Source organism: Lipophrys pholis (genome assembly GCF_963383615.2).
Source record: "Lipophrys pholis genome assembly, chromosome: 17".
Taxonomy (NCBI): Eukaryota; Metazoa; Chordata; class Actinopteri; order Blenniiformes; family Blenniidae; genus Lipophrys; species Lipophrys pholis.
The window spans coordinates 25,061,822-25,086,407 of NC_137643.1; the positions used below are offsets into that span (position 1 = coordinate 25,061,822).

The 24,586-nt window shown below is 44.2% G+C and overlaps 1 protein-coding gene across 14 annotated transcripts in view; it reads left to right on the plus strand.

Annotated features, from left to right (window-relative positions):
- The first annotated feature begins 5,148 nt into the window (after positions 1 to 5,148).
- phf14 (PHD finger protein 14) overlaps positions 5,149 to 24,586 on the plus strand; it is a 118,727-nt gene continuing 99,289 nt past the window's right edge. For all 14 annotated transcript variants that reach the window (XM_080485182.1, XM_080485189.1, XM_080485188.1 and 11 more), the window contains exons 1-4: positions 5,149 to 5,259; positions 9,066 to 9,176; positions 9,967 to 10,730; positions 11,937 to 12,069. In XM_080485182.1, the coding sequence (XP_080341308.1) occupies position 5,259; positions 9,066 to 9,176; positions 9,967 to 10,730; positions 11,937 to 12,069 (1,009 nt within the window). In that variant the 5' untranslated portion in view covers positions 5,149 to 5,258. The remainder of the gene's footprint in view (positions 5,260 to 9,065; positions 9,177 to 9,966; positions 10,731 to 11,936; positions 12,070 to 24,586) is intronic.

Genomic DNA, 24,586 nt, shown 5'->3' on the forward strand with positions numbered 1-24,586 from the left:
TGAGCTGCTTCTCGAAGCAGCGCCGGCGACAAGACTTTCTGGGGCCCTTCGTTCCACCATCAAACAGACTATGGTCAAAGTCTGTGAACGGCTGGACTCCAGGGTTGGTACCAGTGGACTCTGGTGTGTCCTGCTCACACAGACCACTGTGACGGTCTGGGAGTGGTTGGGCACCCACTTGGGTCATGGACCGGGTTAATACTGGACAGGAGACATCAACATCACTGTTATCATTTGTTGTTTCCCAAAAAACTGTTTGTTTATTCTCCCCCAGCAAGCGTAACAGGACAGGAATGTCCATTCCCAGGAGAGCTGGAACAGGCAGCCGTTCCACAACTCCAAAGTTCATCAGATAGGGCTGGTCATCTATCTTCACTGTCAGTTCAGCGGTAGGATATGGTTGCTTATCTCCATGTACACATGTCACCTCCTCTTGCAGGCTATAGTCCAGATAGCCCACAGGGACAAGATCCTGTCTAAATAAGGACTTGTAACTACCACTGTCCAAAAGCGCCGTTACCTCTTGCCCATTTACAGTCTCTTTTTTGTAGCAATGTACCTGCTCTGTCTCATCCCCTGCTTCAGGTCTGGGTGCATAACAGGCCTAGTCATTTTTTTCTTTCGTACCAGGCACACAGATGCCTTATGGCCTGGTTGTTGGCAATAGAAGCAAACAAAGTCCCTACCAGATCCTTGTTAGTTTGGGGCAGAGTACGGATTACCTCGTCGCTCCTGGCTCACCAACTCCCTCCTTGCTGGCTGATGCTGAGGTAGTGGTGGTGGTCTGGATGCTGTACCACTAGCCCGCGAAGCTGCACCTCTCCTGCCACTGAGGTACTGGAGAGCCAGTTTGGCAACTGCGAGCCCATCTGCCGGTTCGTGCTCCTTCACCCAGGTCCTCACCTCCGGCGATAGAACGCGAAGAAGCTGTTCCAGGATGATGATCTCCCCGACCTCCTCCTTGATGTGCTGCTCGGTACGAATCCAGCATCGGTTGAGTCCCTTCAGGCGATGGTAGGTCCCCGTGGGGTTCTCTCCTCCTGGCACCATCGTCGCCCGAAACCGCTGGCGATTGGTCTCTGGTGAGATGTCAAATTTCACCAGCAGTGCTGCCTTCAAGTCCCTGTAGCAGTGGGCCCTCTCTTCATCCATCGCTCCAATGCCTTCCCCGACAGAAGCGGAACAAGCCGACACGCCCACTCAGTCTCTGGCCAGTTCCAGGTTTTAGCAATGCATTCGAAATGCAGGAGATAATTCTCAATGTCCACCCCGGTGTTATACGGTGGTATTTTGGGGTCACTATAATACCTGTGATCCGATCTCTGCTCTATCAGTCTGCTGCCGCTATCTGGTGCAGAAAACGTGGATGATCCTGCAGACCGTCGCTGACGACTTGGCTCTGGTGGGGGCAGAACAAGCCAGGGACTGCTGGCGGTCATCGTACTTGGTGTCACAGGTGTTGCTTGAGCTAATGACACAGTGACACGTGGAGGAGGTTGGCTGGTTAATGGAAGGCCCGCTCTGATGTTACGCAGCTCTCTAAACAGTCCTTCCTCTCGCCTGGTTTGTGCTTCCAGGAAGCCTCTCATCAGAGTCATCAGCTCAGGCTCTGGCTGCCTCACTGACACGGTGGCTCACCCAGCCCCGCTTTCTCCCTCATCTTCCTCCGATGATGAAGGTGGGACGGTCTCCCATGCTGAATCAGCACCTGCTCCAGCATCTTCTTGCTGCTCTCTCTTCTGCGACCGGAGTCCTGTGCGCCGTCTTGGCAGCTGCCCACTTTCCTTTCGACTTGCCATCCTACTATTGACACTAACTGTGGCGGGGTTCGCTCCAGTTCAAAGAACAACCACGACAACTCCTCCTTTGAGTTGCTAAAATGGCTAAAGGTTTAAATAATTCAAACTGCTGAAATAGTAAAACAGCTGAAATTGCTAAAATGGCTAAAACTGCTAAAATGAATAAAACAGCTAGAGCCAGAGCCAAACTGCTAATATAGCTAAAAACATAAACAATAAAAACTGCAAAATAGCTAAAGAGGTAAAATGGCTTTAACAGCAGCCATTATGTCCAAAACCTCCAAACAGTAGAATAAAATGTCAGCAGTTCATAATTGTAGTTTTAAACTTTCATAAAACAAACTACAGTTTTGTTAAATTTCGCAAAAGTTTATTGTACTGATAAATTTATTTTTGTGTTTATTTTTAAAGTTAAACATTAGAGTTATCTATTAGCCCACACACATCTGGACCACCAGGGAGGACATGCAAACTCCACACCGAGGTCTTGGTCCTGGTCCTGGTCCTGGTCCTGGTCCTGGCCCGGGCCCGGGCCAACCACTCCCTCACCAGACCTCCTTTAAAATCTTGAAAAGTCCTCCAAAATGTGATGAGAACTTGTGAACGGCTCAGGATCAGACAGAGCAGGATTTTAAAATGCTGATGTGATGAAGGCAGCGATGGCTGCTGATATCCTGCCTGTTCAGATGATACCAGATAACAAAGCAGTGCAGTCCAGGGCCATCCGTCACGACGCCACAAGGCCTGTAATCATCCCCTGAGCGTGCCGGCCCCATCAGTCTTTCCCGCTTCCATGTATCACCATCAATTCACACTCATCTATTTTAATTGTCTCTTATTTGCTAAACCGGCAAAGTCGAAGGAGGACAACAGAAACAAAGCTGGTTTTTTGAAAATGAGCCAAAGTACAACCAACGGCGTCCTTTCAGAGGAACTTTTTATTTCTTCAAAGCAGAAAAACAGTTGAGTGTAAAAACTGGAAAATCTGGTGCAGTCTGAAAAATAATACCCCCCCACCCCCACCCCCACCCCCCAAAAAAGCTGTAATTTTATGTATTAATTTATTTGTACAGATTGTTTTCATTAGAGTACATGCATAACTTTTAATCCTTTCCACATTAGAAAGTGTTTTTATTCTCTTTTGGTATGAAAATAATTATTTGAACTTCAGTTTTATTTTTTAACCAATTACATTACACAAACACAGCAATAAAACAATAAAAAATAAAACAGCTAAGAAAATCAAATAAGAGAATAATAACAAATGAACAGATTTATAAACAAAAAAGTTCCTGACCAGGGGAAGTGGTGGTTTTAGTGGTGATGCTTTAGAGTTCAATGCGATCATTTTAGATAACTCCTTTCTAGTGCTGTTTGTCTGAAGACGGCTTGTGTGCAGTTTATCGATGTGATGTTGCTTTAATTTATGAAAGATTGAGATCAATGAGGTCATCAAACCTTAGTGACATTACATGTATGCAGTGGTGGTCGTGCATTTCAGACCTCAGCCTTCACTAGTGCTGGTCTGACTCAATCCACCCCTCAATAACTGTTTATGGCTACAAAAACCAAGTTTTCATGCAGAAATGCAGTATAAAAAGCCTTTGCATCACAGGTATATACTGGTGTAGCCAGAATAAATACCTTTATGAGTGAAACAAATCAGAGTTCAGTGTCACCTTCTGCTGCAGCTGCATTTAAAACGGCTGCTTTTCCCCAAACTTCTGGGGGTCGAGGACGGTGACAAACGTCAGCTATTCGTGGTCTTGAAAATAATATAATGGCAAATAATATAATCCTGAATCCTGCCATTGAGTTTGTAGTGAGCGCAGATAAATTACACTGGTGTGCTTGGAAAAGTCCGTCTTTAAAATAGTTTTGACAATAAATCTGCAGCCAAATGTCTTTATCGTCTCCTTTAGTTATTGTAGGTTGATAAAACCTCTATTAAATCAACACAACTATATTTCTGTTCATGCAGCTGCTCCAGATGCAGTCAGCTAGCTGGAGAGTGACTTCTCTGACCATCCAATCAGAGGGCTTGAATACAATGAGGTCACGCTATAGAATACACGGACATCATGTTAGGCCTTCTAGAAGGCCTATAGCGACCTGAGTCATCAATATCTAAATCTGATTGGTTGAAGCAGCAGCGTCACAGACTCTTATTTTACACTGCAGACGCCTGCAGAACTGAATCTGAAGCCTCAGGCAGATTTCTTTACCCGGCAACAGGTGATGGCTGAACTGTGATTGGTTAAAATCTTTAATATGGAATTCAGTCTGGAAGCAGCAGTCAGGGGAGAAACTGAGAGGAAGCGGACAGACAGTTTGGAATTATTTAAGAAGTATTCATGGACAAAATATGATCAACATCAGTCTGTGATTCAGATCTTTTTCTTAGTCCTGCAGAGAAGCCTTCAGGCCCTGACGGCCCGCCACTGCATGTATGTCAGGACAACGTTTCATAAGATTAAACATTAACAAACAGTTTCTCACTTGCAAAATATTATTCCTTGCCATTCGGTCAGTTGATTTTGTTTGTTGGAACGACCTTAAGCAGCTCAGAAGTCTGGTATCTTTCATGACTGAGCTACTTCAGCGTGATGTCATAGCGTGATACACCATTCCAAGATGTCGACGCTGTTGACGTACGTTAAGAAGCAGAAAGCAGCACCTCGTCAATGTCAGAGCTGCAACCCACATTTATTTTGCAAATCGATTAATCTGCAGATTATTTTTGTAATTATTAGTTCTTAATTAATCTTTTTTTTTTGTACAAGCAAGCGTTTTTGTTCAGCCCTTGTTAACCCAGGTAAGTTATTCAGAACATATTTCTACAAAGAGAAAAAAAATCACAAGAGAATTGTGCATGCTACAGCATTTTATTTAAATAATTTCTGGAAAACAACCCAAAAGGAACATAATGATATCTTGATTAATGCTTAATGTGCAATAATTGGACACAAATACAAACTGCTGTCTCAACCATGTCTCAGTTTGCAGGTCACGCATAATTTTTGTAGATTTATTGTGAAGTGCGCCTACTGTTTGGATGACCGTTTTTCGTGAAGTTTTCCCTGCTGCTGATGTTTCTCTTACTTTTTGGACATTTCATATATATATATATATATATATATATATATATATATATATATATATATATATATATCCTGTTCTCTGTTCACTACTGTATTTATGTGATTGACTTTAAAAGTCCCATTTAAAACACCTGGTTACATGCCTCAGCTGCCCACACTGTTTATGTAATTATACAAAGATAGATTAAAAAAAATAAGATTTTTTCTTTGAAATGGCCCTAACTCTCTTCCGTACAAACCTTGACAGTTCCCATGGCAACAACATCCAGCCGTGATACGTCACTGCCGAGCTGCTATTGTCTGCAGAACATGCTGCAGACAGGGCTGCCTTATTCCGCGTTATAAATACCAACCCGATAGTGAGTTTGACCTTCCACTTTGTTCTCTCCCTCTTTTATGCATGTCAGTGTTGTTCAGATGCGTCTAAAGTGTTCAAATCGTCTTGTTTTTACATGATGCTAGTTAGCAGCTAAGCTAACGAAGCTTTGTGGTGCAGCTAATTATGCTAACGCAATTTGTTAACGCTCTGCTTTCACTCGTTTTTGTCGCTCTGGTCGCTCTGTTACCTGTTCACAGCTGTTTAACCATGTGTATCAGTTTGAAACGGACGTGAAAAAATGTTGTAACGACGCAGCTGTCTGAGGCGAACGAGTGGAGCTAATGCTAAAGCGCCACTAGCCAGCTCAGGATGTGACACTGCGGCGACTCTGGAAATGGCAGCAGATGACTGACATGATGTTCACGCGCTGGAAACATGTTGGATTGTAACCCTGAGCCGAGGACTGTGTGGTTTTGTTTGTTAGCTCGGTGGGACCGAGCTCGCTCTGACAGCTGGACTCACTGTTTGCTAACAGCCAGCTAACGTCAGGAGCGCTCATGTCTTAACATCTGCATCCAACACCTGCATCCAACATCCAACATCGGCATCCACAGCCGCCTCAATCAGCTCGCCCTTTGTCAGACTAAAGTGTGATGGTAAACATGCAGCCTGGTCCCACAGAGGCTCTGATCAGGCCCAGGGATGATTCGGTTTTCTACTTTGACAATGTGTAAGGAAATTTGAATGAAATAAATGACTTACTAGAGAGCCAGTTAAGAGCAAGGCAGATTTAGAGATGCAAATGACATCGTAGAGTCTGTCTCATCAAACCCATACTGGACATGACGTGACCCTAAAGTCAGAAAAAAACACCCAATATAATCGATGAAGGTGTATTTATATAGCATTGCGCAATAAAAGTGCTTTAAAGCCACATAAAACACAATAAAATGTAGCTTGCCTCTAAATGAATTGGCATATAAAGAATAAACTAAACAGCTACAGGAAGACAAATGCCATCCTTTCCCACAGCTCCCGCTCTTACATGCTGAGGTCCAGTTTTTGCCTCCTGGCTTTCGGCTCAGACTTCATTGTATGAAGGGAAATGGGTATAAGGACCCTGATGGGAGGATTGTGTTGTTTTGTTTGTTAGCTCGGTGGAAGTGTGCTCGCTTTGCCAGCCGGACTCATTGGCAGCTGACGTCAGGACTCAACGAGTTCAGTCAGATCGCCTTGTCTCAGACCACAGTGTAAACCAGTGGTGGTCAACATGCAGCCTGGTCCCACAGAGGCTCTGATCAGGCCCAGACGTCCTCGTATGAAGGGAAATGGGTATAAGAACTCCTTCGTCCCTAAAGCCATTTCCTCCTGAATTCGGGACAGGGTATTCAATTCAATTCAATTTTATTTTATTTGTAAAGCGCTAAATCACATCAACAAACATCTCAGAACCTCTTACAATGATAGAGAACAACAGAACCCAACTAAACCTTCCAGAACCTCTTACAATGATAGAGAACAACAGAACCCAACTAAACCTTCCAGAACCTCTTACAGTGATAGAGAACAACAGAACCCAACTAAACCTTCCAGAGCAGCAGATGGAACAAGCAACAGAGGAAACCAGGAAGAACTCCCTCTCAGGAAGAACAGTTCATAAGAAGTCCCTCTTCAGGAAGAAAGGGGGCGGAGCCTAGACTCTGGAAGGGGGGGGGGGGGGGGGCATCCGCCTTGACCGGTTGGGGGGAGAAGTACATGGGATAGGACAGGGAGAGAGAGGAATAGAAGAGGGAGAGAGAGAGGAATAGAAGAGGGAGAGAGAAAGGAATAGAAGAGGGAGAGAGAGGAATAGAAGAGAGAGAGAGAGAGTGGCAGACAGGCCAGAGAAGTACAAATACTAAGAAAAGTCTCTGATGAGCGTTGGTCTGATGATGAACCAATCTCAGTCTGGAGTTTAAGGGCCGTGCCGTTGCGGTGGGGTCCCGGTGCTGTGGGGGGGTCCCGGTGCTGTGGGGGGGTCCCGGTGCTGTGGGGGGGTCAGGTAGTAGGACCGTGGTAACTCCACTCTGGGAGTCTTGGGTCTGATCCCCTGGATCCTGCTCCCCTCCTGTCAGGATCTGGTGGCTCCAGTAATGTTGTTACACAGAGAGAAAGAAAGAAAGACAAGAAACAGAAGCTCCAAATGTAGAGTTCCTCCCTTTAACGGCAGAGAGGAAATCCCCTCAGCAGTATGGTATGAGGAGTTACACCTACATAGATTTAACTTGTGCTTCTCTTTAGATGACAGTCGGTGATCTCAAGTTAAAATGCGGAGCCCCTGTGTGGCCGTAGAGAAGAAAAAATAATGTGAGGGAGCGAGATGATTTAATTCGTGGCCATGAGATAGTAACTCATTCCAACACGTTGTTAACTTTAGGTAACAATTTATTATCTTGTTCCCACACATTCTATTATTTTTAGCTCTGTCCATCCCTGTCTTATTTGCTGGTACGGACGCTTTGAGATCAAATAATACAGGCCACATTAGATGTTTGTGTTTTTAAACGAAACCATGTGAACTACAGACATGTAGAACTCATCTTAGCCCAAAAAGACAGGATGTAAATCTGCCCTTACAAACACGTCTCCCCTCTTTAACATAAATACACTTTTCAGCATTCCATAGTGACTTTCTGCTCCTTTCACTTTATTTCTGGACGTGTCTGAATCAAAAGCTTCAACATGGAGGAATGGAGGTGTAGAATGATAGAACGCTGCTCTACAGCCGTTTCCATGGTAACCTAGGTAAACACTCTGATTAACAAACGTTCTATTTCACATGAAGCGCCCTTTTATGGCTAAAAAATCCAAGCTTTCATTTACAATACTATGTACTTTGTGTGTTTTGTACTTACTGTAGTATGTGGTATGTTTACTAAATACTGATGAACCAAAAGTATGGCTGTATTCCAAATAAGTTCTGTGTGTGTGCTCCGCAATGAGATGCCCTGCTGTGTTCTAACATAGTAGGTCATCTCACGCCAAGGCGGCTCGCATGCACAATGTGGTACAAGACCTGGAAGTGAAGTTTGTTAAAGTGACATTACCATGAACAGCGTGGAAAAGTGACAACAGTAAACTGCTTCTAAATTATATAACTCACGCAGCTGACATACTTTGTGCTGACACAGCATAGCAGCACGGTGGCAGGAGCAGATCTAACACGCCACATTGTTCACTCATGGTCATGGCAGCGTTACTAAACTAACTAGGTGAACTAAACCAATAAAACACAACCACTAATAACACTGTAACACTCATTTAAACCATTTAAGCTGCCAACACCACAAACCCTCTATGGTGCACTGCAGCAACGGTTCTATCACTGCCTCCGGCTCCACCATTGCTTCAGTATAATCCAAGAGAACGGCATCATTTACTTCGTGGTCACGAGTTCACTAACTTGTCGCCATGAATGAAATGATCTTGTTCCCTTGCGTTATTTATTTATTTTGCTGGTTACTCAGGGGCTACCTATTAAAATGTGTTCAATAGAAGAAAGTCATTTCTTTAGACCCGTTTGGTTACGGCGACTGTTTGACGGTATTTCACTGAGGAGTCGTCTGGATCAGAGTTCTTTAAGATTTGTTTTCACTTTTTAGAGACACAGATTTAGATGTGGCAATATGACTGTAGGACCAGTCTGTACGACTCTAGCATCAACTATTGAGAGTAGAACACCGAGCCTTTCTGCTGCTCCAGGTGCGTTTGGTCCCAGGTCCCAGGTCCCAGTGTCTCTCACTGGGTGATGAAGTTGAGGTGGACCGTCCCGTTGAAGCCGTTAAACCAGGTTTCTCTCCTCCTCAGTGGATCGCAGTTTGAAGCGCCGGCAGGTGAAACCGCTCGCCGCCTCCCTCCTCGATGCCTTGGACTACGACAGTTCCGACGACAGCGACTTCGAGGTGGGCGACGCCTCAGGTCAGTGTTCCTGCTGCTCCCACTCCACGCTGACATGAGCTTCTCAGACGGTTCTTCCTCCAGACATGCTCACCGCTGCTCCACCGTGTCTTCAAATCCTCCTTTCCAGTTCAGTCTCACTCTGTCTTCTGTCCCCTCTCCAGATTCACTTATTTACCTTTCAGAGTTTCTTAATGTAGGATTTTATTAGCTTAAACCCAAATACACAGTGATTGTTTTTTTTTTTGTTTTTTTTTACATTTAAAACGCTGCTTTTCAACTATTAAAGAAAACAGTTAAAGAATTTAATTATCTTTAAAAATATATATTTTTCCTAGAATGCTATGTTGGAATTTTCCATAAAATTCAAACGTAGGAATCAACATACGTCTGGTATCTGGTACATACAAAAATGTATTAATAATTTGTTTTACACATTTCAACCCATTTAATGCCGTATTTGATCATTATTTCTTTATTTTCTGAGAAAAAATACCCGAAGATTTTTTTCAACATAAAAATGTGATTATTTTCTATACAGGTTCTTTAGAATAATTCTTCAACATTTATCACAATAAAATGCACACTTAATAATCTAATTATTCTCCATTAATTTATCTACAATTACATTTCATATTTGTAACTGGTCAGCCCTAATCAGAAGTATTATATAAACATTATAAACCTTTTTTTTGCCTTTAAAGGACGCGTTTTTATAATATCACAACATTAATGAAGTGAAAATACTCAGAAATGTTTTGGTTTCATGATAGTGTATGACTAGTGGCCTCACTGTGCTGCGCTCTGATAGGCTCGGACGGGACGGGAAACGGCAGCGATGACGAAGGATCCAAAGCGAGCGCTGCAGGCTCGGAAAGTGACTCTGAGAACGCCGCCTCGGCGGATGACGTCGTCGACGAGGAGGAGGCCAAAGACCTGGCCGCCGAGGACAACTTGACCGAGGATGAGGAGAAGAGCAAGCAGCAGGGGTCTTCGGACAGCTCCACCAAAGACGCCCCCGCCGTCACCCCGCCCAAAGGCCGGCGCAAGAGCAAGAAGCCATTGGAGCCGGAACCCGAGCCGGAGCCCGCCGCCCCTGAAGTACCCGAACCTACCTCCACCCCCACCTCCGGTGCCTCTGGCGCCGCCAGCACCGAGGAGTCTCAAGCTGAGCCTAAGAAGTGGAACTTCCGCAGGAATCGTCCCCTGCTGGACTTCACCACCATGGAGGAGCTGAACGAGATGGACGACTACGACAGCGAGGACGACAACGACTGGAGGCCCACGGCCGGCAAGAAGAAAGGCAAGGCGGCTGCACAGAAAGGAGGCGCGGAGGGGGAGGAGGGGGGCAGCGCCAGCGACGACGACAATGACGACGACGATGATGACGACGATGAAGACGACGACGACGACGACGACGATGACAAGGAGGATGAAGAGGACAACAACAACAACAACAACAGCAGCAGTGACAGCGACAAAGAGATGAAGAAGCCCAAGAAGAAGAGCAAGAACACCAGTGCTTTTGATGAAGAGCTGACCAACGACAGCATGTCCCAGGGAAAGGGCAACGAGGTGAGTCTCCTTAGTCTCAATCCCAGATGCTCATTTTCAACTGGAATCACATGCTGGTTTACGCGCTAGCCACAAATTACCGGCCATGCAGCGACTGAAGTTTCCGTAAATTTAGTCTCATTTGGAGGAACCGTTGTAGAGCTGCTTTGTCTCTCTGTGAGCTCGATCCAGTGATAACTGAAGCTTTTGTCTTTATGGTTACTGTTTCATTAAACTCCTGTTTACTGAAAAACAAGTACCTTATTTATTCCTGATCTACCTCAGTCCTCCGTACAGCAGCTTCAAAGATGTTCTGTTGGATGTAGCATTAGCATGTAACCACAGTAGCTGCAGCAGCTTCTTCCTCCTATTGACTGATGTCACCTCACATTCAGATTATAGAGCATACTCCTCTAACATGAGATTATAGAGCATCATCCTCCATGAACATCCAGATTATAGAGTATCTTCCCCCACTAACATCAGATTATAGAGCATCCTCCTCCACTAACATCCAGATTATAGGGTATCTTCCTCCACTAACATCAGATTATAGAGCATCCTCCTCCACTAACATTCAGATTATAGGGTATCTTCCTCCTCTAACATCCAGATTATGGAGCATCTTCCTCCTCTCACATCCAGATTATAGAGCACCTTCCTCCTCTAACATCAGATTATAGAGCATCTTCCTCCACTAACGTCCAGATCATAGATCATCTTCCTCCTCTAACATCATATTATAGAGCATCTTCCTCCTCTAACATCCAGATCATAGAGCATCTTCCTCCTCTAACATCCAGATTATGGAGCATCTTCCTCCTCTAACATCCAGAATATAGAGCATCTTCCTCCCCCAACATCAGATTATAGAGCATCTTCCTCCATTAACATCAGATTATAGAGCATCCTCCTCCATTAACATCAGATTATAGAGCATCCTCCTCCATTAACATCAGATTATAGAGCATCTTCCTCCTCTAACATCAGATTATTGGTGACGATAAATAGTTTCCTATATTGTTTCTCAACACATAACTGGCTCTTGAATTGTATTTTTGCAGTAGTTCACTTGCTTAGATGAAGAATTTCTCTGAGTTGGTGAATTGCTCACCAGGATGTGGCGTCTACGATAGTGATATGTTGGGCTTTCCTTTAACTGTGGCAGTGACTGGTTCTGCGTCTCAGTGAAGTGCTCTCCTCTCGCTCCGTCTCACGGTTCTGCAGGATGCTTTGTTGGATCGGTCCCAGACGTGGAGCGCTCAGCACATCCTGATCTGCTGCGTCTGTCTGGGGGACAACAGCGAGGACGCAGACGAGATCATCCAGTGCGACAACTGTGGGGTGACTGTGCATGAAGGTAAGACCAGCTGGTTAGCATCCATGTTTCCCCCTTTGCCTTGCTCCTCCTGGGCGGGAGCCGATGGCTCCGGGGGGCAGCGGCGGCTTTGCAGCCTTTCTCTGTGCTGCTTTGCATCTCTGGGTGTTGCATCTTGGGCCCCCGTGACCGGGGTGGCGACGGTCTGTTCAGTAGCTTCTGTCAACATGGTGTGATTCTTGGATTCTACTGTATCAGGGTATGGATCTGGAAGAACTGCCAGACTTTAAAGTCTGCTGAAGTTATAAGTACCGTATATTCATACTCAGCAGTGTGTGTCTCATTGTGATGCTAATGGAAGATTTTCAGTCTGAAAACCCGGTACAGGGACAACACTTAGGCCCTGTTCACGCGACGTTTCACGCGACGTTTCACGCGACGTTTCACGCGACGTTTCACGCGACGTTTCACGCGACGTTTCACGCGACGTTTCACGCGACGTTTCACGCGACGTTTCACGCGACGTTTCACGCGACGTTTCACGCGACGTTTCACGCGACGTTTCACGCGACGTTTCACACGACAACACCTAATCTGCTAAAACAAAAAAAAGGAGAGCATTTCCACTGCAGCAGCGGACACAGAGACAACGATGTAGTTAGTCTGCCGGGCCACAGGAGGGCGCTGTTGCTTGATTTTGTAAAGAAACTACACAGACGTGTGCAGAGAACAAAACACTATAAACGTGAAGAAAATGGAGAGAACCTGACATCCGTATGGAATAGTGATATGGACAATAAAACTAGAATATAGACCGCGAGTCAAACCACTACGTTTCCGCCTTATTTGTTTACAACTGGATGAGCAGGAGGGAGGGGACAGAGGTGCATGAGCAGTAACAGGCTCCATATCCTCCATCAGTCTCTGCAGGAGGGAATAACAGCCATGAAAGAATCTTTCCACCTTGGGAGCCGGATTAAAAACTTTGCAGCTACAGTGCATCCGTGTAAACGGACCCCCCAAAAGTGAAGAAAGTTTCGCGGATACACTCCAATTCGTTGTCGTGTAAACGGCGCCTAAATCCTAACCTCCAACGTACTAAAGACTTTTAAATCTGATCTGTTGTTTAACATAGAGATTTATGTCTTCAGGTCGGCCTGAGTACACAAAGTATTTAAAATACTGAACTATATGATAAACTAAAGTAATCCTACTTTAAAGATTCCATAGGAGAAAATCTTTTTTCCCACATTGACCAATCCTATTTCCAGGATGTGGAGGTGCAGCCACATTGGGGCACTACAGGGGGCTGCTGGGGGTCAAGGGTCTTGCTCAGGGACCCACAGTGGTGACCCGTCAGCTGTGGGATTCAAACCTGGGAACTCCTGATCTAAGTTTGCTTCTCTGCTCCAATTGTGCAGTTTTCCATGCATTTTCTTCCTGAATAAGCGGTTTTCTGATGTCCTGTGCAGAGCTGAAGGGTCTGGTTGTGTTCTGCATGTGAAACCGTGTGGGAGGAGGGAGGAGGGAGGAGGGAGGAGGGAGGAGGGAGGAAGGAGGAAGGAGGAGGGAGGAGGGAGGAGGGAGGAAGCCTATTTCAGCTTCATCAGCTGAGTGAGTCTCACTGCTTGCAAACAAAATCGATGGCGTTGTGAGTCATCTCCTCTGGAATGGAGTCCTTGCAGACATCCATAGTAACGGCTGACCATGCAATAGGAGATCAATGTGGAACCAGTCTTTTTCACTCACTTCATCAGTTCATCCAGTTATTTCCCCTCCTGTGCTCATTGAAAGGCACCGTGCGGTGGAGGTAGCGGAGAGGCTGCGTTCTGAAGCACTGCTGCAGGATCGTCACTGTCCAGTAACAGAACGTGATGAAAGTGCAGCTTCGGAGGCTCCACGCGTGCTAACGGTGGCTAACCGGGCATGTCCAGCTGAATGTTGCTTCGAGTTGAAAAGTACCTGGAAGTGAAATTGTATCTGAATCAGAGTTCTTTAAAAAAGCTGATCCATGCAGTGTCAGTACAGTTCTAGGGATGCAACGGTTCTCAGTACAATGATGGACCCTTCGGTTTGCCCTGCATGGCTCAGTCTGCCCTTATGGACGGCGGTTTTTCGGTTTTGAATGCAATTTTTGTTTTGGTCCTTCAGCTTAAACTGGAGAGGAACCCGGAAGCTGTGTGAGGCTGCAAATGGCACTGCTGGGGAAAGTTAACCTCGGCTTAAGATGGCACTCTGAGGAAACTTGAGCAACAAACAGTCGACACTCTTGCTCTTCTTGGTCCCTACTGCAATCCTCAATCCACATACAGGCATCTGTAATGTGATTACAAAGAGGGTGGTACCTGAACTGTCCAGAGCTTAAACGCAGCACATGAACTAATGGTGGGAGGCTGTCTGCGTCCTGCCGACCACACATTTCACTTCCTGAGGATTCAAATCAAAGAGCTTCTCATTCTGTACAAATCCACCTGTGGCAAAGGTATTGGATAAATGAGTTCAGTTTGACACACACCATATTCTTTCTTTGAATCTATCTTGCTGTGCTTTGACATGATCAATACATTGGTGACAGCTGCCTGGCTCGGGGCTTCCACAGCATCAGGAGGAGCGTTGTGCTGATTAGTGAACAAACAAATGAACACCACATTTCAAACCCAGGCAAAACAACAAGTGAAAGAAAAAGTCCTCCACAACATTTCTCATTGAAATAAAGCCAGAGGTGAACAATGAAACAGTCACAGTAAAGAAATAGACCCTTGAAAATTCATAGAAACTCTATCAAAAATATACGTTTTCGACAAATACATGGTTTTACATGTCATCTCTACCTTTTAAGGAGCTGACTGTAATCTAAGACGTTGATGTGCTCACGTGCCCTGCCCACCCCCGGCCATTCACTTTGCATTGGTATCAATGATAGCACTGACTGGACTATCTGATCAAGGAATGATTCCTCTTATAAGAGGCGACTCGACTCTTCAAGACTTACCCAAGAGCACATGGACAGGGCAAGACAGAGTATTGAACGGGAAGACTTGGGATTGGAAGACGACAGACTCCACCAAACCAGCCACAGTCTCTTAAAACCACAGCAGGGTTTAAACTTGAAGACCTGAAGACCTCCATTCAAAGGTTTATCCAGAGGAAGGCAGCAGGAGGCTGGAGCCTGTTCTGCTGCACCGCGAGCACAAACACACATGTGCATCCATTCTTCACCGTCTTTGTTAAAAAAATAACCTACCAAGAAAAACTCTTCTTCCCACTGTGAGACAAATGCTTCCCAATTGGTGCTCGACTTCAGAAAAGAGAAAGCCATTCATGTCCTTGGAGAGTCAGATAAGACGTTTGTGTGAGTGCTTCCACTGCCGCCTCCATCGCAAACTACTTAGTCTTCCCTCTGAGCCTTTTGAAGGAGATTAAATGTGTCTAAAGAAAGAAAATCTCCAGATATGAGTATGGCCGTCTCCCAATAGCTTGTGTCTAAATGGGAAAGACTGATTATTGGCGCTGCTCCTACTTGATGTGCGTTTGCATGTCACAACTAGTTGAGTATTGCTGGCCGGGAGGCTGATGGTGCAGCCATCAGGGAGTAACATCCAACTTCTCAATGGAGATTTTTTACAATTACAAATTTCTGACTGGCAAATTGTGTTTTCTGTGAGCTTCGAGAAGTGAGACTGAACTTGGTCACCTTTGCAGCAATTGTGAATCTACATAACTTTCGTGCTCCCTCTGTTTGCCCAGTGGTCCCCAGCCTGCTTTCTGGACCCACTGTTGGCCGTTAAAGGAATCTGTGGGAGAGGGGGTGGATGAGTCCATCCCTGCTCAGGTTCTGACTCCTCTGAGGTTGTAAATTTGGAGGAAGAAAATCACGTCATGGATCAGATCAGTCAGTCTTCTAAATGCCCACACATAAAACAATGTACTTATGTGTAGGAGGGATTTCATTAACCAAATATCCAGGAAGGTCATTCAAGTGATTCTGCAGCATGTTTCTCCATTAAATCTTTCACATTTTTAAAGAGGGTCTGAAACCTTTATGGTGTCTAAAGTTGGGTGATCTTGCCCTTAATGCAGCGGTCCTATCATCAAACGGTCACCGCTGATAACTGATGCCATCGCAAAAATAAAAGGTTTCCCATTCCTTTCAGAAGACTAGCCCTTAATTGTCAGGCTGGCAGTTTGTATTACAGTCATACTAGAAATGTTGAATGGAAATACCTTTAAAATGTCTGTAGAAGTTTGTCAGCTATGTTCCATTAACGGCTGCAGAAAAGACGACAGAGACAACTAATGTCCATTTTTTAACAGCAACACACACTTTCCCTTTTGAGCTTTGGTACCATGTGAAGTTTTTACATCCTTAACGACCGTGATCATTCACAGTTAAGTTACTTTATCCTAGTTGACATTAAAGTCAAGACCTGATATGATATTGAGAGTCCGGAGGGGAGGGGAGGGGAATACAGAATATACCAAACTGTGTTTGAATCTCATCTGTGACGGCTGTTATATTCGGAATATTGTTACATAAGTGAGCTAGATGATGTTAAAAAAAAAGCTTTGAAGTAACTTGCAAGATATTCTAAGTAAAATGTTCACACAAAACCCATCAATAGCAGAACAGTGTCAACATAGATTAATTATCCCGATGAGGTAAGTCTAACATCAAGGGTTTAATTAAGACAGGTCAAATAGAAAATACTGAAAAACATTCAAAATGTATCTAAATTTTTTGTCAAGTGTTTCAAACAGTGACTAAAAAGTATTCTACCATTTAAAGCCTTTATTCACAGTCTTACCAACTCTATCAGTTTTTAAAGTTTTCTGAAGTTGAAGGCTCTTTGCTCCCTGATGTATTCTGGAGATTAGCATTTAGCATTTGGCATTATCCCTGCACCGTGTCTTCAGACTCTACATCATCCAGAAACTTCCTGAAGCATTTAAAGGCGTCAATAAGTGAAATGAGTGAAAAGCAGTCAAAAATGCATCAAATCCATGTTTCTACCTCTGACACACCACGGCTGTGGCTTGGTGGTGTTGGTAGCGTAGATTACAGAGCTGTGTAAGGTGTTGCTCGCTCGCTGGCTTCCAGTGCTTCTGTTTTAGCAGAGCCCAGTTGGAGCTCCGCCACCTGGAAATCAGGCTGTTTGATTATGAAGAGCTGCGATGCTGAGGCACGCTACTTTGACCTAAAAGTTGGCTCTGGAAGTCGGTCCTTTCCTCCAGTAAGCACAAATGGTGCGATGGTTTATCTGGAATTCATTTGATTTGGTCATTTTTAGTGCATACAGTGATGGAAAGATACTTGGCCTGAAGAAAATTATGCAGACAAATGAGATTGAATCTTGTATTCAGTGACTAATATATCTTGTTTATAACAATGTGATCTAATATGAGGCAAATTATAGCATATTAACGAAAATAAGAGGTACTCAAGAATTGGATTGATGTCGTTCCAGTTTTATTTTGCAACTCACAATGTTTTTCATGCAGAACCCTGTATTTAACAGGCCACATATTTAAATACCACAGTGCTGAAAAGCTCCAGTGTCACACCTCTCTTCTGTAGTGATGCTGTATTTGATTATAAACTACTGTTTTATGAACTACTCAGTGTGTGCTGTTTTAAATTGCCCCGAGGGGATAAAGAAAGTATCTTGAATCTTGCTTCCCAGTTTATTACAACCCAACTATTATTGAATTGAAGGTATAGCAAAGACTTTACTTCCGAAGATGTGGAGTGAAAATGTTGTGCTTGGTGCTGAAAAGATGAAGTACCGACACCTTTCAGAGATCACAGACTGCCCTGTCGGAGGCCACCTCAAGGTGAAACCAGCAAAGATTTCATGTCAGAGATGAGAGATGGGCTGTCAGCGTTGCTGCTCGACTCCACCGCTCGTCTTTGTTTTGGTGTCCTCGTACCACAAAAACCATGACCGGCGCTCAGATGAGAAGCGAGGCCGACAGGAGAGGTGGGCCGCGCAGACCTGCCGGGAGGATCAAACGAGAAGCCACAAAGAAGCCTTCTGTTCCAACTTCTCCCTCTGCTTCTCTTTGCCTTTGACCAGAAACTCCAAAAGCCCTTTTCTTGTGTTAAGCTCTGCTGGTTGTTGTGTTTTCCATTTAGTCTGCCACTTTCCCAACAAAGTTTGTGTTTTGAAGAAGTCCTGCTTCAAATACGTCCAGGAGCTTCACCGACCTCCTTCATCTGTCGATTGCCAAGTACATGGAAACCCACGAGAACACCTTATTGTACGAGTGTTATTATTATTGTAAGAAGCTGCTCGCAGGAAGTTATACTTCACTTTATTCTTGCAGAAAGCCTTGCATGTGGATAAGCAGGCTGAATTCCAATCCTATCAATACTATGGTTCATCATCAATCCCTCATCATTCCATGTCCAATGTAACAGAATAACTGGCCACCTACACCACCATCTTTAAGAACCAGATCAGATTACAATGCTGGAACTTTGCAACATGCAGTACTCTGGATATCAGCATTTAACTGTATTCAGGCCTAATCAATTAACTTTATGAAGCTGCTACCATATAGTAAGTTAGTTTGTGGAAGCAGATCTTGCAGGATTATTGCGTTAAGTAGGGCTGCCACGATTAGTCGACGAGTCACGATGCAATATCTGCAAGACAGAACTGGCCTTCCACGGCAGCACAACTGTGCTGCACGAGCACCTGAACAGGAAGCACGTTGTGGCTCGTGACAACGATGAAGAGGGACCATCGTCTCGGTAAGCTAACTGGCTAGTTAGCTGCTAATATTAGCATTAACAGAGTGCTAACTTACTACTTGCTCATATAGCTGTAAACTTTAACAGTTGTGAGCACTGAGCACAAAATGCACTTTTGTTCTATTTGAGTCAGTGAGACCAAAACTTTAATAATTCCTTAGTTCCAGGTGCCTACCTCATTGTTGCTATGTTGATGCCAAAGGCAAATGAAGCTATTTAGTATATTGTATTAAGTATTTATTTTTGTGTTGTTTAGGTAAAGCCTTTTCCTTATTTTACTCGGCTGTTTGCACTTTATGCTGCACAGTTAAACAAGTGTTTGTTGCTACAAGCATATATAAGAGCAGCTTCATGCTGGTGTGATAAGCTGTATGTTTTACATTCAATTTACATTTAATCCGATTAGTCGACTAATCGAAGAAGAAAAAATATATATCGATGATTAGTCGATTATCAAAATAATCGTTTGTGGCAGCCCTGGTGTTAAGTAACTATTTCTTCTCAGACCAGGTGGGATTAGCGCCAACCTAGCCTGAGCCTGGCTAGCTCTGTGCTAGCTTTGTGCTAGCAGCAGCAGCCATCATTCGGTACAGGTTGGTATGCAAATACTTGATATGAATGTGGATATGCTTTGCTCCAGTGGAGTGAATATTTGTCAGTTCTGCTTGTGACATATCCGTCTTGCTGACTTGTTTGCATTTTAGAATCCTTCCAAGCACTGCTGGGGAGATTCTGCGTGGCAGCTCCCTGACTCCAACTAGTGGCAAATAGGCACAATTACAATGCTCAAACTCTTAACCGGCTAATAATTTTGGCATTGACCAGCGACGCTACGTATATTTAACCTTTTAGCAGACTAGTGACATGCATTGGTCTTAGCTGAGAGTGAGCAAGGATTGGCTTAACAGCCTATTTAATGAATGAATGAAATCCAGACAATATAAATATGCTTACCGTAATGGGGTTGAGGTGGCCAATCCTTTTTCTTGGAGCCTTGTTGGAAACCAGTGGACTGTTGGACTACCATTGTACTGTACTTTAGATGTGATCTCAGGTTTACTGTAGATTTTAGAGGACGATGTATGAGTTGGCATTATGTGCACTGTGGTGTTTCTCGGAGCAGGACAGTCGAAATATGATTGACTGTCTTGTTCCTCGAGGGAGATATTATGAATGACACATTATAAATGACACAAGATAGGACGCTACACTGACATTTATAGTACTGAATCTGAGTACATTCATCAAGCTTGGCTGACGGACAAATGTGTCATTACCCAGGGTAGTATGTTTAGTCCATGAATGATGGAGATTAACGGTCTGGTGATTTCCTCTATCTATTGTCAAGTACAGTTTTCCTAAAGGTGGAGTCTTTGGCTGCTTTTTGACTGCCAGCGAACATAAACTCCTCGTGTTCTTTTGCCTGAAATTTTTGCACGTTTGGCACGAATCTCAGTTCCTGACCGCGGATCAGGATTTTGACCTGAATTCTATGATTCAAGGTCGAGGCATCATGCCGTCACTGACAGTCGCCACCTTTTATCATGAGTTACAAGTAAGAGCAGGAAACGGTGGCGGATCATCAGGAGACATTATGCACCGTCAGCATTATTGTTCAGCCGTGTCGCAAACTAATGCACAAAGCTGCACGCTGTAGGGGGCTGCTCCAGTGTTGTGTATCGTCACTTTCTATCATTAATCTGCCAGGAACGTGGCAAATCAAGAGAATTTGGTATATTCAGTTGTGGATTTTGCTATGAGAGATGTGGGCAGCCGCCCAGGGCTCAATCTGTAAAGGAGCCCACCAGAGGAAATGAGAATCACCGTCTCAAGTGCGTCTGGTGGAGGCGGGTGTTTGCCCAGGGTGTAAAACAAGTCCGGTCAGCAACTGAAGTTACATATATATATATACAGTACAGACCAAAAGTTTGGACACACCTTCTCATTCAAAGAGTTTTCTTTATTTTCATGACTATGAAAATTGTAGATTCACACTGAAGGCATCAAAACTATGAACTAACACATGTGGAATTATATACTTAACAAAAAAGTGTGAAACAACTGAAAACACGCCTTATATTCTAGGTTCTTCAAAGTAGCCACCTTTTTCTTTGATTGCTTCTTCGCACACTCTTGGCATTCTCTTGATGAGCTTCAAGAGGTAGTCACCTGAAATGGTCTTCCAACAGTCTTGAATGAGTTCCCAGAGATGCTTAGCACTTGTTGGCCCTTTTGCCTTCACTCTGCGGTCCAGCTCACCCCAAACCATCTTGATTGGGTTCAGGTCCGGTGACTGTGGAGGCTAGGTTATCTGGCGCAGCACCCCATCACTCTCCTTCTTGGTCAAATAGCCCTTACAAAGCCTGGAGGTGTGTTTGGGGTCATTGTCCTGTTGAAAAATAAATGATGGTCCAACTAAACGTAAACCGGATGGAATAGCATGCCGCTGCAAGATGCTGTGGTAGCCATGCTGGTTCAGTATGCCTTCAATTTTGAATAAATCCCCAACAGTGTCACCAGCAAAGCACCATCACACCTCCTCCTCCATGCTTCACGGTGGGAACCAGGCATGTAGAGTCCATCCGTTCACCGTTTCTGTGTCGCACAAAGACACGGTGGTTGGAACCAAAGATCTCAAATTTGGACTCATCAGACCAAAGCACAGATTTCCACTGGTCTAATGTCCATTCCTTGTGTTCTTTAGCCCAAACAAGTGTCTTCTGCGTGTTGCCTGTCCTTAGCAGTGGTTTCCTAGCAGCTATTCTACCATGAAGGCCTGATTCACACAGTCTCCTCTTATCAGTTGTTCTAGAGATGTGTCTGCTGCTAGAACTCTGTGTGGCATTGACCTGCTCTCTAATCTGAGCTGCTGTTGACCTGCGATTTCTGAGGCTGGTGACTCGGATGAACTTATCCTCCGCAGCAGAGGTGACTCTTGGTCTTCCTTTCCTGGGGCGGTCCTCATGTGAGCCAGTTCCTTTGTAGCGCTTGATGGTTTTTGCGACTGCACTTGGGGACACTTTCAAAGTTTTCCCAATTTTTCGGACTGACTGACCTTCATTTCTTAAAGTAATGATGGCCACTCGTTTTTCTTTACTTAGCTGCTTTTTTCTTGCCATAATACCAATTCTAACAGTCTATTCAGTAGGACTATCAGCTGTGTATCCACCTGACTTCTGCACAACACAACTGATGGTCCCAACCCCATTTATGAGGCAAGAAATCCCACTTATTAAAGCTGACAGGGTACACCTGTGAAGTGAAAACCCTTTCAGGTGACTACCTCTTGAAGATCATCAAGAGAATGCAGAGTGTGTCCAGAGCAGTAATCAGAGCAAAAGGTGGCTACTTTGAAGAACCTAGAATATAAGGCGTGTTTTCAGTTGTTTTACACTTTTTTGTTAAGTACATATTTCCACATGTGTTAATTCATAGTTTTGATGCCTTCACTGTGAATCTACAATGTCAATAGTCATGAAAATAAAGAAAACTCTTTGAATGAGAAGGTGTGTCCAAACTTTTGGTCTGTACTGTATATATATATATATATATATATATATATATATATATATATATATATATATATATATATATATATATATATACACTACTGTTCAAAAGTTTGGGGTCACCCAGACAATTTTGTGTTTTCCATGAAAAGTCACACTTTTATTTACCACACGAGTTGTAAAATTAATAGAAAATATAGTCAAGACATTGACAAGGTTAGAAATAATGATATTTATTTGAAACAATAATTCTTTTCCTTCTAACTTTGTTTTTGTCAAAGAATCCTCCATTTGCAGTAATCCCAGCATTGCAGACCTTTTGGCATTCTAGCTGCTAATTTGTTGAGGTAATCTGGAGAAATGTCAGCCCACACTTCTAGAAGCTCCTCCCACAAGTTGGACTGGCTGGATGGACACTTCCTCCGTCCCATACGGTCAAGCTGCTCCCACAACAGCTCAATGGGGTTTAGATGTGGTGACGGTGCTGGCCACTCCATTACAGATAGAATACCAGCTGCCGGCTTCTTCTCTAAATACTCCTCCACCCTCTGGAGGTGCTCTGGCTCATTGTCCTGTTGGAGGATGAAACTGGCTCCAACCAAGCGCTGTCCTCAGGGGACGGCATGGCGCTGGAACATGGAGTGATAGCCTTTCTTATTCAAAATCCCTTTTCCCCTGAACAAATCTCCCACCTTACCAGCACCACAGCAACCCCACACCATCACGTTACCCCACCTTGCTTGACAGGTGGTGTCAGACACTCTTCCAGCATCTTTTCAGTTGTTCTGCGTCTCACTAATGTTCTTCTGTGTGATCCAAACACCTCAAACTCCCATTCGTCCGTCCATAACACTTCTTTCCAATCTTCCTCTGTCCAATGTCTCTGTTCTTTTGTCCATATTAATCTTTTTCTTTTATTGGCCAGTCTTAGATTTCTCTTTGCCACTCTGCCCTGAAGGCCGGCATCCCGGAGTGGCCTCTTCACTGGAGAGGTTGACTCTGGCGTTTAGCGGGTACTATTTAATGAAGCTGCCAGTTGAGGACCTGTGAGGCGTCTATTTCTCAAACTAGAGACTCTAATGTACTTCTCTTCTTGCTCCCACTTCTCTTCCTACTCTGGTTAGAGCCTGTTTGTGCTGTTCTCTGGAGGGAGTACGACACACCGTTGTAGGAAATCTTCACTTTCTTAGCAATGGAATATCCTTCAGTTCTAAGAACAAGAACAGACTGTCGAGTTTCACATGAAAGTTCTTTTTCTGGCCATTTGGAGCCTCAATCCACCCCACAAATGTGATGCTCCAGATCCTCCAGCTGCTCAGTTTTATAGCTTCTCTAACCAGCTAAACTGTTTTCAGCTGTGCTAACATGATTGCTCAAGGGTTTTCTAATCATCCATCAGCCTTCTGACACAACGAGCAAACACATTGGAGAGTGTATTTCTGACTAGTTTAAAGTATCTTCATTGAAAAAAAACTGCTTTTCTTTCAAAAATAAGGAAATTTCTAAGTGACCCCAAACTTTTGAACGGGAGTATGTATATATATATATATAGGGATGTCCCCATCACACTTTTTTGCCCCCGATACCAATCAGATTTTTCAGAATTGAGTATCGGCCAATACCGATACTTTCCCGATCCGATACTCACATTGCTATTGCAAATATACTCAATAGTGTATTTTTGGAGCGACTAAGATGTCTGAAGCTAAAAGCACTATTGGCAGAAGCTTTGTTTAGCTAGAAATTATTGTAAAACTCACTTATTGAATCAAAATTCTTCTCTTTCTCTTTAGTTGTTGTAAACTGAGGAACATCCACATGACGAAAAAACAGTCTTTGTTCTCCCTGGCCTTCTCACTTAAAACTTCTGTCCACACCTCACTATGGACACGGCTCAACACGAGGCTTCAGGGCATGTAGTACACATGCCAGATATCCGATATCTACCGATCAGATCGGGTCCGATATTAGTGATTTGTGAGTGATCGGGGATCGGCAAATCCAGCCGATCACCCCGCCGATCTAAACAAATTAAAAAAAACGCGGTCCACAACGTCACCTAATAACCCGAACAATCAGGGACTAGAAGCTCGGGTGGAGCTGCAGAAGCTAGAAGCAGGCGGAGCGGGGCCATAGACCTATAAACCTAGAGTTATATATAGTGGTTTATGTGTTTATGTGCAGAAGTCTACTTCTTAATTTCTATGTGGTCTGTCTTCTTCTGCGTTTTTATTGTGTTTGTTGAGTCACAGCGCCCCTAAAGGCCTGGCATGTGTACTACATGTCCTGAAGCCTC